The sequence below is a fragment of the Lampris incognitus genome, chromosome 2, assembly GCF_029633865.1.
Source record: "Lampris incognitus isolate fLamInc1 chromosome 2, fLamInc1.hap2, whole genome shotgun sequence".
Lineage (NCBI taxonomy): Eukaryota > Metazoa > Chordata > Actinopteri > Lampriformes > Lampridae > Lampris > Lampris incognitus.
In genome coordinates, this window is record NC_079212.1 from 22,923,933 (window position 1) to 22,943,270 (window position 19,338).

A 19,338-nucleotide genomic window follows, 5' to 3' on the forward strand; every position below is an offset into this window, starting at 1 on the left:
TTTTGAGTAAGTAACATTTATGATTAGCAGTTCTAACATGATTCTGTAATAGGAGCCTTGTATGATTAGAATAACGTTATCAAATACTATACAAAAGTTCTTTTCTGATGTATTAAGCACAATAGATCAACTGGATACATGTGTTCATTGCTACCTCAAGGCAGCACAGGTCATAAACAGCATCTGTTCCAACTATTCACTCACTAATCAGCACTACTTAGAACAATATTAGTTGGGTAAAGAAACCACATAAAGAGGACTTGGAACATTGGAAGGCAATTTAGGTCTGTGCATTAAACAATGTCTTTTAGATAAAATTCTTGTCTGTATGATATGGCAGGCACTACTGGGGCTGCCTATAGGTCAGCATTTTGTCACATAGATACTGCCTGATGTTGAAGAGTTGCACACGCAATGGCATTTATGACCAGAATACACATTCCTGCATGATTCATCCACAGCTCATGTAGTGAAAAACACTTCCCTGCAACCATTCCAACGAGAGTGGATGTGTGCGGTTGTCATTCAGTTATTGCCATAGTAATAAGAGCCGTTGTCCAAGACCCACCAGCCATGTACCAGTCCTTCCCCTCTTGCATGTACCATGAGTGTAACAATACAACAAACAAAAAATAAGATTAAAAATGAGTACAAAAAAAATCTACTACCCTGCCTTGGCAAGAACAAGAGCTGGCCAGAGCAAACTATGGGGTTGTCTTTTGCCAGACTGTTGTGAGGCTGCAGTACTGTTGAGCTCCAGTGTGTGGTATTACTGAGCTGCGGACCTCCATCTTCCACAGAATTGCTCTGTGGAGCGCTAGGGGAGGGTCAGACAGTCAGGCGATTGTTGGAGGGCTGTAACGGGCTCCAGGACGCTGTGTGGGCAGGGGTATCCTGAGAGTACCCTGACGCTCGACTGTCACAACATGTCTGGTTCTCCTCCTTGTTGATCCCTACTGAACACAGCCGACGGTGCCTCAGCAACCTGTCTGTCCGTGAGAAGTTCTGGAACCAGACAAGAAAGTCATGTGAGTGTTTTAACTTGATGTAGTTGGAAGGAAACCTATTAAACAGTCTAGTTAATTCCCGTCAGAAGGTCAGCTCAAATGATACCTGTATGATCCCAGTGGGAATATTAGGTCATTACAGGGGTATATTAGTAGTAGTAGTAGTGGTGGTGTAAAAAACAACCATGAGAAAGGTAAGAAAGTACTAAATATAACCATGTATAAAAATAAATACAACTGATTAGAACTATGGCAGCCATGATTAAATAACGACCAAAAAAAAAAAAAGCATAATTGACTGTAGGGCTGTGCGATATGACGATATATATTGTGTGACGATAGAAAAGCGTTTATTGATTCATATTGTGCTCAATCATTTATTTCGTTGTGTCGCTAATCATACTTAACAGCAATATTCTTTATCATGTGGAGTCTGTCCATCTTTCGTGCAGATTACATTAATAAATGACTCTTATTGGCATGGACTACATTAATAAATAACTTACTGGCATGGATTAGATTAATAAATTACTCTTATTGGCTTTTTACTCATGAAACTTTTACTGCACTTGCAGAAACGTAACTAGCGTAGTTATCGTCAACTCTCCAACTCTCCACCGCTGTCTCCGTGTGTGGAGGGGCTGAGCCCCACCCGCGGTGAAACAGTGCAGAGGTGAGGAGATGAGAAACTAATGTGACCATAAATTACAGCAAAATAAAGTAGAGATTATGTTTATTTATCTAATTTATGTGCACTCTTGATTTCAGCTCAGTGTGAGAGTTTCTACTGTGTTTTGTTGTCATTTATGGTTGTGCTAATCTCCTCTGCTCTCTGTGGTTCAGCGTGGGCGGGTCTGGCCCTCCACACACACACGCAGTGTGGGCACACTGACCACAAACTATTCATTGAATTTACAGAAAATGTACTATTTTGAGATATGCATTGTTATTGGGATATGAAATGACTTATATTGGGATATGAGATTTTGGTCATATTGCACAGCCCTAATTGACTGATTTAAATGTAAACATGGGATGTGATAGTGTATGCTGCCTGTTGTTTCCAGTAGAAGTAGAAGGAGCAAGATGGAATAGATACACATGAATGAGAGGGAGGACAGTAGAATGGTGAAGATGCCAGGAGTACAGGTGACGAAGACATACGAGTTTAAATACTTGGGGTCAACTGTCCAAAGTAATGGGGAGTGCAGAAGAGAGGTGAAGAACAGAGTAAAGGCAGGGTGGAGTGGGTGGAGAAGAGTGTCAGGAGTGATTTGCAACAAGGGTACCAGCAAGAGCTAAAGGGAAGGGTTACAAGATGGTTGTGAGACCAGCTATGTTATATGGTTTGGAGATGATGGCACTAACCAAAAGACAGGAGGTGGAGCTGAAGGTGGCAGAGTTGAAGATGCTAAGATTTTCATTTGTGGTGACGAAGGACAGTATTAGGAACGAGTATATTAGAGGGACAGCTCAGGCTGGGTGGTTTGGAGACAAAGCAAGAGAGAAAAGATTGAGATGGCTTGGACATATGCGGAGGAGAGATGCTGGGTATATTGGGAGAAAGATGCTGAATATGAAGCTGCCAGGGGAGAGGAAAAGAGGAAGGCCAAAGACGAGGTTTATGGATGTGGTGAGGGAGGTCATGCAGGTGGCTGGTGTCACAGAGGAAGATGCAGAGGACAGGAAGAGATGGAAACGGATGATCCGCTGTGGTGACCCCTAACAGGAGCAGCCAAGAGTAGTAGTAGTAGTTTCCAGTAGGAGAAAGTTATAGATGTGAAAATATACAACGGGCTATATTCAAATTTTAGGTTACAGAGATATTCACGTTATGGATTACAGAGGAAGGTATCATATGTAGTAGTTGTGACCGTGTACAGATCAAGACACATACAGTTGTAAATAGATTGATCATTGATAACAACAAGAAAGTAGAATCCTCATGGTTGTTATAATGTCATGAAATTCAGGCTTAAATGAAATACCCTAAAAACAAGTTTGCAGCAAGTCTGCAGTACTGGCACAATGGCTCACTTACCTGATGGCAGCGATCACACTGGTACGGCTTCTCTCCACTGTGGACCCTCTTGTGTCTATCCAGGTGGTAGCGCTGAATAAACCGCATGTCACACGCATCACAAGCAAAGGGCTTTTCCCCTGCAAACAATCACAAGTTCAAAATTTGCCATGGGTCTGCTGGATGCTTTTATTTGATTGTATAACGTTACTGGCGGCCTGTCCAGGGGTCTCCCCACCTGCCGTCCAATGACTGCTGGGATAGGCTCCAGCACCCCGCGACCCCGATTGGGATAAGCGGCTTGGATAATGGATGGATGGATGGAATAAAGATACACTGATGAGCCAAAACATTATGACCAGTCACAGGCAAACCGAATAACATTGATCATCTCCAAACAAGGGCACATGTAATGGTCTGGGTAAATTAGATGGTAAGTGAACAATCAGATCTCGTAGTCAACATGTTGGATGCAGGAGAAATGGGCAGGAGTAAAAGACCTGAGCAACTTTGACAAGGGCCAAATTGTTAGGGCCAGATGACTGAGTCAGCGCATCTCTGAAACAGCAAGGCTTGTGGGGGCTTCTGGTCAGCAGTGGTGAGTACCTAACGACAGTGGTCCGAGGAGGGACAAACCACAATCCAGTGACAGGGTGTTGGGTGTCAAAGGCTCATCAATGTGCGAGGGAAAGGAAGGCTATCCTGTCTGGTATGAACCGACAGAAGGTCTACTGTGGCACAAGTCACAGAAAATGTTAATGATGATTACAGGAGGAATGTGTCACAACACACAGTACATTGCATCCTGGTGCGTAGCCGCAAACCAGTCAAAGTGCCCATGATGACCCTGTCTATCGTTGAACGTGTTTTCAATGGGCACGTGAGCGTCAGAACTGGAAATGAAGCAGGGGAAGAAGGTTGCCTGGTCCGACGAGTCCCATTTTCCTTTAGATCACGAGGATGGCTGTGTATATGTGCACTGTGTACCGGGGAAGTGATGGCACCAGGATGGACTGTGGGAAGATGACAAACTGGAGGGAGTGTTATGCCCATATTCCCTGATGGCACTGGCCTGTTTCAGCAAGATAATGCGTCCTGCCACACTGCACACATTGTTCGGGAATGGTTTGAGGAACATGATGAAGTGTTCAAGGTGTTGCTCTGGCCTCCAAATTCTCCAGATCTCAATCTAATTGAGCATCTGTGGGATATGCTGGACCAACAAGTCCAATCCATGGTGGCTCCACTTCGCAACTTACAGGACTTGAAGGATCTGCTGCTAATGTTTTGGTGCCAGATACTACAGAACACCTTCAGGGATCATGTAGAGTTCATGCCTTGGCGGGTTGCCACTGTTTTGGCAGCACATGTAGGACCAACAACATATTAAGCAGGTGGTCATAATGTTTTGGCACATCACTGTATAAACATAATATAAGACACTATTGACTGCAATAGAGGAATTGTTTCTTCATTTGTTTCTTTCACAGGGAAGCCTCGCTGCAGTGTCAGCTACTTGATAAAGCCACTGGAACTGGTAAGGATTCAGTATTTTGCTCACGGACACTTCAGAAAGGCAGATGCCCCTTTGATTTTTACTTGAGTCCTCGTTCTATAATCTAATGGCAGTATATATATAGATGGCAGTATATAAATAGAAAATACTGATGATAATAATTTATCTTAATGGTAAATGGAAAACACCTGTAGGTTCAGCATGTTTACCTGTATGAGTAAGTATATGTCTCTTGAGGTGGTAGCTACTCCGGAATGCTCCATAGCAGTGGTCACAGATAAAATTCTTTTGGACTTTCAGCGAGTTGTCATCATCCATATCCATTGGTGGAATTACAGGCTGTCAAAATTAACAGAATTAGAAATTACACTTTGAACCTCCACCAGCAATATTCCATGAAGCTTTGGAGTTTAATTTTCATAGTAATCATTTAAAAGTCTCTTTTGTCAAGGTCCTTAAAAAAAAAATCTTACGATACATCCATTAAGGGGTGAACCCTCGTTTATTTTTGTAATACAGTGTGCACTAGCCTCCATCTAAACATTGAGGGAGGTCTTTGTAGTGGCTATGCTGCAGACTGGCTTGTTTAGCCCTCTGATAGCCCTAGTATCACATGGCTAATTCTAGCCCAGTCTTAGGCCAGGCAATTAAATTTAATATGAAAGTTGGTTCTTCTGTCTTTTATCATATACATGAAATGGCATTTAAGGTATCACAAATTTCCGCGATGTGACGAATTTACAAAAGAAACAGACTGTGGGGTGGGATTTAGGGGCGGTTCGTCAAGTCAAGTCAATTCAAGTCAATTTTATTTGTATAGCCCAACATCACAAATTACAAATTTGCCTCAGTGGGCTTTACAGAAATACAATATACTGTCCTTAGACCCTCGCATTGGATAGGAACAACTCCCCCCCCCCAAAAAAAAACCTTTAACAGAGAGAAAAAATAGGACGAAACCTCAGGGAGAGCAAGAGAGAATGGATCCCTCTCCCAACATTGTCTATGTCTTGATGCATGCTCAATAATCCGGGTAAGAAAATCAAAAAAGGTTGAAGCAGTTCATCTAGATATGTTTATTGACAGATATGTTTCATCACTCATCTAAGTGACCTCTTCAGTCTAAACTCACTGTATCCCCAGCCTTATAAACAATACAGTTGCATAACGACCAAAACCAACCATCAATTTCATATGCAAATATTGGTGTGACCATTAAATAGAGGTTCAATAGCCATGTGTACTATTCACAAAGGATTTGGGAATGTTTGCAATCACAGCATTGTAAGATGGCGACAGATGTACTCTGATGAAGTTCCTTAAAATGTGCTTTTCCAGTTTTATCCTTCCACTTTGGTACGGAAGCAGCGGGTCATGCTAGCTAGCGCTAGTGTGGGTAGTGTTTTTCACTTGGTGGACATCAGAGGGCTCTGGATGTCCTGTCCAGGGACACCAAGTAGCCATTGGTTCAGCTTTTTGGCTGACACCTGGGTTAAAATTAAATCTCAGAACGTACTTAATTTCATTGACCAAATTAACTCTGTGGACAACCACATCAAGTTTGCCAGGGAGGATGTGAAAAATCACAAGTTAGCTTTCTTAGACTGCGAAATTGCAATTGGTGATGGGGGTCATTTGACTGTTGATGTTTACCGTAAACCAACACATACTGATCAGTACTTAAGGTTTGACTCATATCATCCACTGGAGCACAAACTAGGAGTCATCAGGACACTACAACCGAGCTGACAACGTCCCCACCGACCGGGGAAGGGGAGATTCCCACATTAAACAGGCCCTGGTTAAGTGTGGTTATCCTAACCAGGCATTTGTCAAAGCCAGGAAGACGCCCAAACAGTGCACCAGCAATGTGAGAGGGGAGAAGGACAACAGCTCCCTAAACATAAACAAGTGATGATTCCGTATGTGCTGGGAGTGTCGGAAAATTTGAAATGCGTATTTTCCAAACACCACATCTCAGTTGCTTTCAAACCCCAAAACACATTGCGCCAGAAGTTGACCCATCCCAAGGACTGGGTCCCTCAGTACAAACAGAGCAATATAGTGTACACTTAAATGCCAGGAGGATTGCTGTGACTTGTAATTGGGGAATCTAAACAGATGCTGGCCAACAGAATGGCACAATACATCAGGTCAGGACTCCGCAGTCTACACCAGTGGCCACTCTTTCAAGGATGAGGATGTGCACATCCTTGATAGGGTGGAACGCTGGTCTGAACAGGGAGTCAAAGAGGCCATCTACAGTGCATCCGGAAAGTATTCACACCCCTTCACTTTCCCCACATTTTGTTATGTTACAGCCTTATTCCAAAATGGATTAAATTCCTTTTTTTCTCATCAATGTACACACAATACCCCATAATGACAAAGTTAAAAAGGTTTTGTAGAAATTTTTGCAAATTCATTAAAAATAAAAAACTGAAATATTGCATGTACATAAGTATTCACACCCTTTGCTATGACACTCAAAATTGAGCTCAGGTTCATCCTGTTTCCACTGATCATCCTTGAGATGTTTCTACGTCTTGATTGGAGTCCACCTCTAGTAAATTAAATTGATTGGACATGATTTGGAAAGGCACACACCTTTCTATATAAGGTCCCACTGTTGACAGTGCATGTCAGAGCAGAAACCAAGCCATGAAGTCAAAGGAATTGTCTGTGGACCTCTGAGACAGGATTGTGTCGAGGCACAGATCTGGGGAAGGGTACAAAAAAATTTCTACAGCTTTGAAGGTCCCAAAGAGCAAAGTGGTCTCCATCATTTGTAAATGGAAGAAGTTTGGATCCACCAGGACTCTTCCTAGAGCTGGCCGCCCAGCCAAACTGAGCAATCAGGGCATAAGGGCCTTGGTCAGGGAGGTGACCACGAACCCGATGGTCACTCTGACAGAGCTCCAGCGTTCCTCTGTGGAGATGGGAGAACCTTCCAGAAGGACAACCATCTCTACAGCACTCCACCAATCAGGCCTTTATGGTAGAGTGGCCAGACGGAAGCCTCTGCTCAGTAAAATGCACATGACAGCCCACTTGGAGTTTGCCAGAAAGCACCTAAAGGACTCTCAGACCATGAGAAACAAGATTCTCTGGTCTGATGAAATCAAGATTGAACTCTTTGGCCTGAATGCCAAACATTACGTCTGGAGGAAACCAGGCACCTCTCATCATCTTGCTAATACCATCCCTACAGTGAAGCATGGTGGTGGCAGCATCATGCTGTGGGGATGTTTTTCAGCGGCAGGAACAGGGAGACTAGTCAGGATCGAGGGAAAGATGAATGGAGCAAAGTACAGAGAGAGATCCTTGATGAAAACCTGCTCCAGAGTGCTCAGGACCGCAGACTGGGGCGAAGGTTTACCTTTCAATACGACAACGACCCTAAGCACACAGCCAAGACAACGAAGGAGTGGCTTCGGGACAAGTCTGTGAATGTCCTTGAGTGGCCCAGCCAGAGCACAGACTTGAACCCCATTGAACATCTCTGGAAAGACCTGAAAATAGCTGTGCAGCGATGCTCCCCATCTAACCTTACAGAGCTCGAGAGGATCTGCAGAGAAGAATGGGAGAATACCCCAAGACTTGAGGCTGTAATCGCTGCCAAGGGTGCCTCAACCAAGTACTGAGTAAAGGGTGTGAATACTTATGTACATGCAATATTTCGGTTTTTTATTTTTAATAAATTTGCAAAAATTTCTACAAAACCCTTTTCACTTTGTCATTATGGGGTATTGTATGTAGATTGATGAGGAAAAAAAAGGAATTTAATCAATTTTGGAATAAGGCTGTAACATAACAAAATGTGAGGAAAGTGAAGGGGTGTGAATACTTTCCGGATGCACTGTATGTGAAGATGTAACGACCATCCCTGAATCGGGGGGGGGCGGGTGTCTAAGAGTTCATCTGTCGCCATCTTATAATGTTGTGATTGCAAACATTCCCAAAACCTCTGTGAATATTACACACAGAAACTCTAGTTAATGGTCACGCCCTTATTTGCATAAGAAACTGATCGTTGGTTTCGGTCATTATGCAACTGTATTGTTTATAAGGCTGGAGATACCTGCAGTCAGTATAGACTGAAGAGGTCACTTAGATGAGTGATGAAACGTATCTGTCAATAAACGTTGTATCCAGATGAACTGATTCAACCTTCTTTGATTTTCTTACCTGGATTATTGAGCATGCATAAAGGCATTATGAATTCGATGCCTTTTCACAGAAGAGAAACACAAGATTCTCTACGCAAATAAAAATAGCAGTTAAAAAAAGAAATTGGCATGTAATGATTTTTTTTCCTGTATTTTGGAGGACAGTGATGATATCGGAACCTTTCAATGATAACATCTTCCTTTTCATTTCTCTAAAAAGTATAAAAAGTATGATGTTGCAATAATAGTAGGGTATATAATGTATATTTGGGAGTTTTCTAAGTACATGCACATGTTTCTAACTTCTTGTCAGAAGGCAACAAGTTTATCAAGCAGAGGGTTTGTCTGCATTTAGGTCACTTGTCAGGATATCACTGATCATTATTACAGCCTACAACGAACACAATGATAAGCACCACCCATTATGACATGAGTGACAAATAAGTCAAAATACACTCAAATTCAGAGCACTGCAATGATTTACAATGTATTTGCGCACCTCATACCAGACTGTTCAAAACTAATTGATAGGTAATTCAAAACTCAGAAAGTCATAAACTTTATTATAGCAAAAGTAAGAGTGGTTCACTTTTTGTTTAGAAGTAGCACTTTGTAACATTCTTACCTCCACTTTCTCTTTAATTTTGTTTGCTGTCCCTGATTTTTTGTGCTTTTTCTTGGGTTGCATATTCTGGCTGGCCTGTATCTCCTTCTCATCCATCAGTCTTGAGGAGTGGTAATCCCCATCTTTTCGGATTAACTTTGGAGGAACAAATGGGAAAAAGGCAGTTAGCATGATAATGAATCAATAGTAAAACAGAAAATGTCAATAAGGTAATAAATATCCTGATGGCCTCGTGAAGCCAGCCTAAACCTCGTGAGCTCAGTTTTCACTATGCGAGATAGTAGTCTGGGAAAGTATCCACTGAGAATCAAGGGTTTAGATACCAACAATAAATAGCGCTAAACTTTGATAATGACAACAATAGTTGCTCTTGGAGAGGTTAGCATTGAGCAGCATCAAAAACAAGACGTAAACAATCACGCACATACAAAATAACTAGCTACACTGACTGACCTGCTAACGGCAGTTGTGTTTACAAGAAGATCAGCATTTTTTTAAATGTGGCGCTCTGGTTCTACATCATGGGATTTGCAGCCCCTACTGATTAAAGGCTGATCCAATCGCCTGCAAAGTAATTTTGGTCTACGTCCATTGATGATACCCCTAACACAAACAAATGCCTATTGAGTCTTGCCAGACCACAATGAGCAAGTGAAATTTGTGGGCTGGCTTTGCGAGGCTAATGTCCTTATTCATTTTAAACAAACAAGCAATCTAGCAAACAAATATTCACTTATGAAGAAATCACATTATCTCATAATGACAAAATAGAAATATATCAGTGTTTAGCTTCAATAAATAAATACCACAGCAGAAATATGGTTACAACATTTTGTTATTTTTCCGGTTTGACCATTATTCAAATTTAATACCATGATTTCTAATGGTCAATAAACTACATACATAATTAAGTTGACTTTATTGAATCGAAAAACACAGTGTTAACAGGCTTTCTGAGCAAGCCTGTCAAGTTTTCCTCCATGTAGAAACAATGAAGCTCTTGGGTTGTGTGTGGCGCTATGACTGGTGTGTCTCTCACCAAAGGTGGACAGCTCCCAGCTGAGGGGTGGCCCATGTGGCTATGGTGGGACTGATGGCCATGATGACCCTGGTGTCCATGGCTGTGGCTGTGCTGGGACTGGTGGCCCTCAGAGCTGTCCCTCTGCCCCTGGCCAAGTGGGGACATCATCTTCTTCTGGCCTGGAATACTGTTGGCCTGCATCAGTGCCATGCTGGACAGCACTGCCTCACAGCCTAGCAACCCAGCCTAGCAAAACAAACAACAGGTCAGTGCTAGGACATGTAGCCAAGGGATTCCTCTGAGAAAAGAAATTACAGAGATACTGAAGACCAGGGGTAAAAGGGAAATGCATAGGCGCAGGACTGGAAAGACAAAAACGAAAACAATGACGGTGATTCTGGAGATGAGGAGACTTCCACTGACCCATTTCATATGGTCTCGAACAGAGTTGTTGGAATGGTGTGTCATCGCCGTGGTTTGAATGAGTGTGTGTTTGGGGGAACAGAGGGGACTTCACTCAGGATGAGGGGTGACAGAGGAGACCACACCCACCCAAATCATCAGGGGGCCAAAGCCTGAAAGTAGAGGTATGAAAATATAAGGCTAAGTTTTCCATGTTGGAATCAGGAACGAGAATGCCAAACCGATCCGTTTAGGTTTAATCAGTCATTAGATTTGGATAGGACTAGAAATTTGGGCAAACAATTCACAAATCCAATTGATCAGGCTTGAAGAGAGCCCCAATGGTTTGGTACATGCCAAATGTTCCCAGCGTTGACAAAAAACATAAGGCAGCCAAGTAAAATGATATATTTAAACCATCAGAGAAAAGGAGAGCTGACAGAAAGAAGAAAGGCAACATAGTCTTTCTATAAGTACACATCACCATCTAATATATATGCTTTGGGACAGCATCACATATTGAAAATACAAAATGCGAAGCTTTTAAAAAGAGTGTGTTTGTGTGCTCCTGACAAAGAGAAGATGCAACCGAAAACATTTTTCTTTTGATCTAGGACTGTACAGTCTGTTTTGAACATGAACAAGTCACCCCCAAAGCTTCACAAAGGATAGACAACACATCAAGGTCATAATCTGCATGTTTCAGACAGTAAATGCAGCATTAAGTGGACACAGAAACAGTACTCAATGCTATTTTCCAGAGATAGGCACATGTTCTGCTTTGCTAACTCCCTGGACAGCTAGTCATAATCTGTGCCTGGGTGATTTTTTTTTTTTATCTTAAAAACTTCTAAACTTACTGTTATGTGTAAAGTGCAGCCAATACTGTGATGACAGATTTTGTAAGTGGACACATTTTGTAAAGTTAAAAAAAAAAATTTGTAAAATTTTTTTTACATTTGTACGACTAAGAAAATGGCTGACTGCCTGAAACACTAGTTCAGTGGTCACGTGCCTCTCAACATAATGTTATGGATCAGGATGAATGTTATGAAGCATAATTTCTTTAGACTGTGGCAGTGCATCCTGTGATTGTGAATTTGGCTGGGACAATTATTTTGATGCCAACTGGCTAAGCATATTATGTAACATGCATCAGAAGATATGCATCACACACAGTCTAAGAAGGCTAATCTGTCTTCTGTTATTTTCATTTTCAAATCTGTCATGTTCAGATTTGTGGATGACACCTGGGTAAAATTAAATCTAAGGACATACCACATTTCACCGACCACATTAACTCTGTGGCCAATCACATCAAATTCACCAGGGAGGATGTGAATAATGAAAGGTTAGCCTTCTAAGACTGTGAAATTTCAATTGGTGATGGGGGACATTTGATTGTTGATGTTTACCGTAAACCAACACATACTGGTCAGCTGGCGCACAAACTAGGAGTCATAAGGATGCTGTATCACCGAGCTGACAATGTCTCCAACGACACAGTGGTCAGGGAAGGGGAGAAATTCCACATTAAGCAGGCCCTGGTTAAGTGTGGTTATCCTAACTGGGCATTTGTCAAAGCCAGGAAAACGCCTAAACACTGCACCAGCCGATCAAAGAGAGAAGGACAAAAGCTGCCACAGTGTAAACCAGTGGTGATTCCGTATGTGATGGGAGTGTTGGAACAGTTAAAATGTGTATTTTCCAAACACCGCGTCTCAGTTGCTTTCAATCCCAAAACATGCTACGTCAGAAACTGGTCCACCCCAAGGATTGGGTCACCCGGCACAAACAGAGCAATGTAGTATATGCTGATAAGGACTGCCGTGACTTGTACATTGGGGAATCCAAACAGACTCTGGCCAAGAGGATGGCAAAACACAGAAGAGCTAAAGCGTCAGGCCAGGACTTCACAGTCTACACCCATCTACAGGCCAGTGGCCACTCTTTCAAGGATGAGGATGTGCACATCCTTGATAGTGAGGAACGCTGGTTTGAACAGGGAGTCAAAGAGGCCATCTATGTGAAGAGGGAACGACCATCCCTGAACCAAGGAAGGCGGTCGGGGGGGGGGGGGGGGGGCTAAGAGTACATCTGTCACCATCTTACAATGCTGTGATTGCAACTATTCCCCAGTCCTCTGTGAATAGTACACATTGCCATTGTAGCTCTAGTTTATGGTCACAGCAATTTGTATATGAAACCGATTGTTGTTTTCGGTTGTCATGCCACTGTATTGTTTATAAGGGTGGGGATACCTGCAGTCAGTTGAGACTGAAGAGGTCACTTAGATGAGTGAGGAAATGTTTCTCTCAATAAACTTTGTGTCCAGATGAACTGATTCAATTTTTTGTCATTTCCTTACCTGGATTATTGAACATCCATAAATCAAATCAAATCAATTTTATTTGTATAGCCCAATATTACAAATTTGCTTGTGAAATTTATGCCACACTTAGGAATTAATTTGTGAAACCTGTGATCTTAATCTGATATGTAACAGATACATAAAAAAAGAACTACAAGCACACAAGTGTTTTATTTGATTGATCCTTGGATACTATCAAAATACTTGTAATTTCATCGCTTTATGCCTATGGTCTGACATTGCCAAAGCTCATGTACCTATAGAGGCGAGAGCAGTCTCAACTAAGGTTGATTGACATGGATTTGCACCTTGATGCCAATAGTGGTAATAGAGCAATGAAAAAACTAGAACAAGTAGCTGAAGGCCGTGCAATTCATGAGATTATAAAATACTGGAGGGTCCTCACAGGGTACCGATGGAAAATATCAAATCCGCGGTCGCGACCCCTGGGAAACAGGGAGCAACCCGAAAGAAGAAGAAGACGACAAAATATTGGAGGGTCAGTGTTTGGATTCTTGGTAGTTGTGGGATAAAAGTGGCTGCTATAGTAGATTATGAATTACATACTTGCAATCACTAAACTGCCACAGCGCCCTTGGGCAGGGCAAGCAACTTTAGCTGCAACATGCTAGCTATGCTACCACTTCCTCTCACATAATGAAGCTGTGGATAAAGTATCCAGCTAGCAGTAAAGGAGAACTACATAAGCTGTGCACAAGACTGTGCAATTTATAATTTAACTAACAAAAGTTAGCAAACTGAAAATGAAATTCAAAGTTAAACGGATGTAATGACTCTGATCAGTAACAGTGAGGTTTTGTATTGTCGCAGAGGCAAACACTGATCAGCCAAATATGCGGTCCCCTTTTAGAATAATTTCTGAATTCAACAACTAGTTTACCGTTAGTTGTATTTGGTGTAAATCTACGAATTGTTCCATGACCTGTTGGCAAACTGTACGCTTTATGGATCAATATCAACGGAACATTCAGCAAGGCTGTATAAAAAAGATTAACGCGATCTTTCTGAAAACACGCATTTTAATGTGTTTAGTGTGGCGAGAAACGTTTTTATTTTTTATTTTTTTACCAGGGATCATACAAACGCTCAAAATGCGAGCTAGCTAGCTAGCCGGGCTTGGGACAACACTTGTATGACTGTGTGCGAACTCCCACCCCCCGCCACCGATAAGACAACAACAGCGAGGCAGGGCGTGCGGGTTGAGCGCCGACTACAAAATAACCCCACTCTCTTCGGATAAAAGGCCTAAAATAGTTCAGACTCCTATTATCAAAACGCAAAGAGCTTCGTAATCAAGATGGTCTTAAAACTGTATACTCACCTTTCGATTTTAAGAGTTACTGAGATTAATAATTCTTGTCGCACTTCCAATTTTTTCTCAGTTTACAAACACTGACAGGAAACGCTACCGGAAGTGCTCCCTGGGGAGAGTTCTTATTGGACAAAGCCCTACACGTATGAGTTAAGCGACGTGACCCATATTTACGGCCATCTTTGTAAGGGAACAGAGTGAATTTGGGACGTTTACTTTCAAAATCTGATATTAAAAACTATTTCTGGTGACTCGTCAGGTGAAAATATTTAAACACTGGTGTTTGAATGAAAAATCTTATTTTGTTTACGTAACATTTTTTCGGACCACCGAATAAAGGTTAAATTAACTTCAGAATTATCAAAGATAGATCCATAACAAGATACAACTCAAATTGTGTAAATTTCTCAAAGAAATTACAACAGCTTCTTAAAATGAGCAGAGCCTCCTGAAATTTAATTCATTTTTACTTCTCATCATAACAAATGGTGCTAGCCACTTTGACGTTCATGATGAAAGACCGTGGTGGCATATGGACCCACGAATGGGACTTCTTACGTGGCAGTGATAGTAATTAAGTGATTAACTGCGGCTGTTATGAGTTATACCATTTTGAAATAACATAATCTGAACTTCCTGTAGAGGTTCCCTAAACCCAGACCTGTCACGTGACAAAGATAGCATGGTCCCCAACTAACACCCAGTTTATGACGGTGACTTAGAGAAAAGGCTTGGATGAGAGGTAAGAAGTCAGTGCAAATCCTGGCCGGAGACCAGCTGACACACAAGTTCTGGCTCGCCAACATCTGGGACCCAGGTGTCATCGGCCCGGACCTGCTGACCCACTGGGGAGCCCGTGTTAACGTGTTGGAGGCAACCATCACCCGCTCGGCATGAAGACCGTGGTGCTCCGGTCCGGCCGGAGGAGGAGAGGGCTCAGGGGCCAGCGAGTCAGTCGTCGAGCAACCGCCGGTCACAGCCCCGGGGCGGCCACTGGAGTAGGAGGCAGACATGGCCCTTGTGCTGGTGAAGGGCTGGCTTGGAGACAAGGCGGCGCCCCAAGTGGACGAAGGTGTCAGCGCTGGGGCCCAAGGTGGGGGGCCTACCACTCGCAGTAGGGCAACTCTGAGCTCCACGACGGATTGGTGTACCAGAGGTGGCAAGCTCCCGGACGAGGGAGTGGCCTCTTGCAGCTATTGGTGCCTCGTGTGCTCCGACCCCAGGTTCTCTAGATGGTCCATGGCTTGGTCGGGGCGGGGCACTACGGAAACGCCAGGGGGCGGTTCTACTGGCCTGGTCGATGCGACGTAGAGCTGCACGTGCACTGCCGCTGCTCACGTGCACTCCCGCTACTCGGACTCGGGCTGGTGTGGGTTCCATTTCTGCTCGGGTACAATATTGACTCGGGGTCCTTCAACTACATATGACGTCACAGATTATGTTGCTAGCTTTATAATTATTTAGCTGTGTGTTTTTTACAATCCACGTTGACATACAGTTGGTTAGTAAAGGTATGAGGGCCGAATGTCCAAGCTGCGTCTTAAGGAGCGAGGCTGCAGGCTCAGGACCCCTGGACGAGTGAACGCGCGCGAGGGCCGAAGGCCCGAGCTGCGTCTAACGTCAATCTACTGTTTCCCGCTGTTCCTAAACTGAACTAGCCCCCCCCCCAAAAAAAACTAAACAAGCCCCTACCCAATCAAGTAGTGATGTCACCTGTAGTCGCAGGACCCCGAGCAGGGCGAGTAGATCAAGTACCGACACCGGCTCTGGACGGTGCTTTGGGCAACCTGTTCGCCAGTGTTGGCCCCCTGGACATTTGAGGGACTATGTCTTGGGTGATGGGGTCGTCGAGGACAACTGACCCCTCGGGTGGGGGGCTATAGCGACAGGGGGAGGCGGTTACTCTGACTGTCGGCTGCTCCACGCTGGGGGAACACAGGGGCTCATGGGACTGTTGGTGTTTGTTGAAATTGTTGATTTATGTGTTCATGTTCTGATTATTGTGTTGTTGTTCGGATGTTCGACTCGGACTGGGTAGACGACCATTTTACTGACTGTAGGACCGTGACTAAGACTTGTATGTTCAATAACGACCTTTCAGGGGAAGCCATTCTTCGGCAACCATTGGGGAGAATTAGAATAAAAGAGCACTCCTGGGGTCGTGTGGTGTATGGGACACAAGAGCTGCCATTAACTGAATCCTTTGCCTCTTGCCTCTCCTTTCCCGTCAGTTCCGTTTGGTTCTGACGGCGTGTTAAAATTAAACAACACTTGGGGTGGTGTGGTGTATGGGACACGAGGGTTGCAAATAAGAAATTGCTATCTCTCATTCTTCCACGCTGGCTTGCCACAATATATTTCAAAAGCTCCACCATAGTACCAGCGCACAAAAAGCCTAGGATCATAGGCCTTGAAATTACTTGAGACCTATAGCCCATACATCTGTGGCTAGAAAAGCACTATAAAAAATGCAACTTGATTGATTGATTGATGAAGCCCTTGGAAAGACGTGATTATTCACCTGAAGACCATGTTTTATTTACATATTTGATAGTGAGCTATTCTCAGGGGAGGCGAGATGGTCACTATGTCATAAGTATTGTGGCTGTCTTCTCATTTGTTAACAGAAATTAACTGTTAAATGAGCCCATTCTCACTCCCAACTCGTCATATATGGACGCTTGCTGAGGACAACCTCCTGGTCACTGTTCAATGCTCTTTAACGTCAACTTTCAACATTGAGGGACTGAGATCCCTCATGGGCACAAAAAAAAAAAAAAACCACCCTAACCTCATTACATCAAAATGAGTTATATCACACACAAATCAGTGTTTTTAGAGAACAAAAAAATCGTCCCTGGTGCCGGCACGTAATTTTAACACAACACATTACGTGCCACAATGTGAGTGTTAAGAGGTCGAAATCATTTCACGTATTTCTGTGAGATCATGTTGATGAATGCACACAGATAAAAGATAGATTTAGACTCTGTACTTCTATAAAAAAAAACAGTCGGGATAATCTGGAATTTTTTTTTTGTGTGCCTACAACGACCCTCCACGTTGAAAGTTGACGGTAAAGGGGTACCTAGAGCGTTGAACAGTGACGAAGAGGTCGTCCTCAGCAAGTGTCCATATGTGACGAGTTGGGAGTGAGAATGTGTAGGTTGAATTGAGATATTAGAGTTACAATTTATCCATCCATCCATCCATCCATCCATGCATTATCCAAACAGCCTATGTGACTCATATAATTGCCGGCATATATATACATATATCAATATAGATGTAGGAACATTTTTTTTAATACATAGTAGTACAAGCATGTTTCGTGCATCGAACACTCATCAGCTACTAATGTGATTCAACAAAGAACTACTACTACTACTACTACTACTACTACTTTCAGCTGCTCCCGTTAGGGGTCACCACAGCGGATCATCCGTTTCCATTTCTTCCTGTCTTCTGCATCTTCCTCTGTCACACCAGCCACCTGCATGTCTTCCCTGACCACATCCATAAACCTCCTCTTTGGCCCTCCTCTTTTCCTCTTCCCTGGCAGCTCCATATTCAGTATCCTTCTCCCAATATAGCCAGCATCTCTCCTGCACACATGTCCAAGCCATCTCAATCTGGCCTCTCCCAGCAAACATGCCTCTTTGGGGCCTATGTGGGGCCACTGCGGGCAGGAACAGAGGGCCCACTGTGGGCAGCCCACTGTGGGCCCCGTTACCGGCATGAAATGCGGTTGCACGTGTGGGCCCCATACTAAAGGGCAGCCCACGCTCAGCCCAGAGTGTGAGCTGAGTGTGGGCTGCCCACACTAAGCAGAGTGGGCCCTCAGTGGGACCCATTGTGGGCCCACAGCATGCCCATAGTATGCCCACACTTTGGGCTGGGAGCAGTGGTCCCACACGGGCCCATAGTGCCCCATGTGTACCTGTTATGCTAGTGACATTTTATTGACAGCCAGCTCAAACAAAAAAAATGAAGAAAATATAAATTATACGAAGAAAGAATTTATTGAAAATTGGAAACAATTGGAATTGAAAAACAAAACTATATACCAAATTAAATACTTTTATAAAACAGAACAACAAACATAGAACCACATTTGAACACAATAAGAACATTAAATCTAAAAAAAACCCAAACATTAAATCTATTTATTTTTTGCTCCTTCCTCCGTCTCTATCCCTGGCATTTCCGAGCCACATTTTGATGGCAGCTTCCACCTCGGATGCTGTGGCCCAGCTGCTTTTTGTCATAGCATCTGAAGAAAACAATTGAAATGTAAGTGCACAGTATGAGTTAGCCACAGGTGGAGCATTTAATCTAGCCTGGGATTCCATTCACCTGTTGGGGTAGAGGCAAATCTCGAACAGAGATGTCTCGAAACCTGGGCAAGTAAAGCCAAAATTATCTGTATGTGACCGTGTTTTTTTATTTAGGTAAACAGACACTTTGATTGTTCCCTGGACTCAGGCGGGGCAAAATTCAAATTAAACTACCCAAATCCAACTTCTTGGAGTATTTAAAGTAATGAGGGTTGGCACCACCTCGTGACCAAGCCCAAACTGAACCAGGGCTATAGGCTATATTTACTTGTGTACTGCTAGAGTGATGGAGTGTGTCAAGTTTATTACTGTACACATGCACAACATGTCAGATGTATTGCAGACTATATGAGACGACAATAAGCTGTTGTGTGTGTATGTTTGCTAAATTTCTGATGGTTCAAAATTATTAAAATTGTAAAGTTATGAGTAATAGTTAATCTGTAATTAAATTGGTTAAAAAAACAGCATGAGCTGCTCTATGGGAACATTTAAGGGACAAAAAATTAACGAAAAAACTAGTGTTCTTTCTCTTAA

The 19,338-nt window shown here is 43.1% G+C and overlaps 1 protein-coding gene across 2 annotated transcripts; it reads right to left on the minus strand.

The window, feature by feature from the left end:
- Positions 1–659: 659 nt before the first annotated feature.
- znf740b (zinc finger protein 740b) lies at positions 660–14,549 on the minus strand. 2 transcript variants are annotated; one of them, XM_056274362.1, is made up of 7 exons: positions 14,474–14,539; positions 10,782–10,933; positions 10,377–10,604; positions 9,338–9,472; positions 4,753–4,882; positions 3,049–3,167; positions 660–1,005 (listed from the first exon to the last, which is right to left on the minus strand). In XM_056274362.1, exons 2-7 carry the CDS (start codon positions 10,824–10,826, stop codon positions 829–831), a joined length of 834 nt encoding a protein of 277 aa, XP_056130337.1. In that variant the 5' UTR covers positions 10,827–10,933; positions 14,474–14,539; the 3' UTR covers positions 660–828. The 2 variants fall into 2 exon arrangements, with proteins under 2 accessions (XP_056130337.1, XP_056130338.1); XM_056274363.1 differs by lacking the exon at positions 10,782–10,933 and having other exon boundaries at positions 14,474–14,549.
- Positions 14,550–19,338: the final 4,789 nt, after the last annotated feature.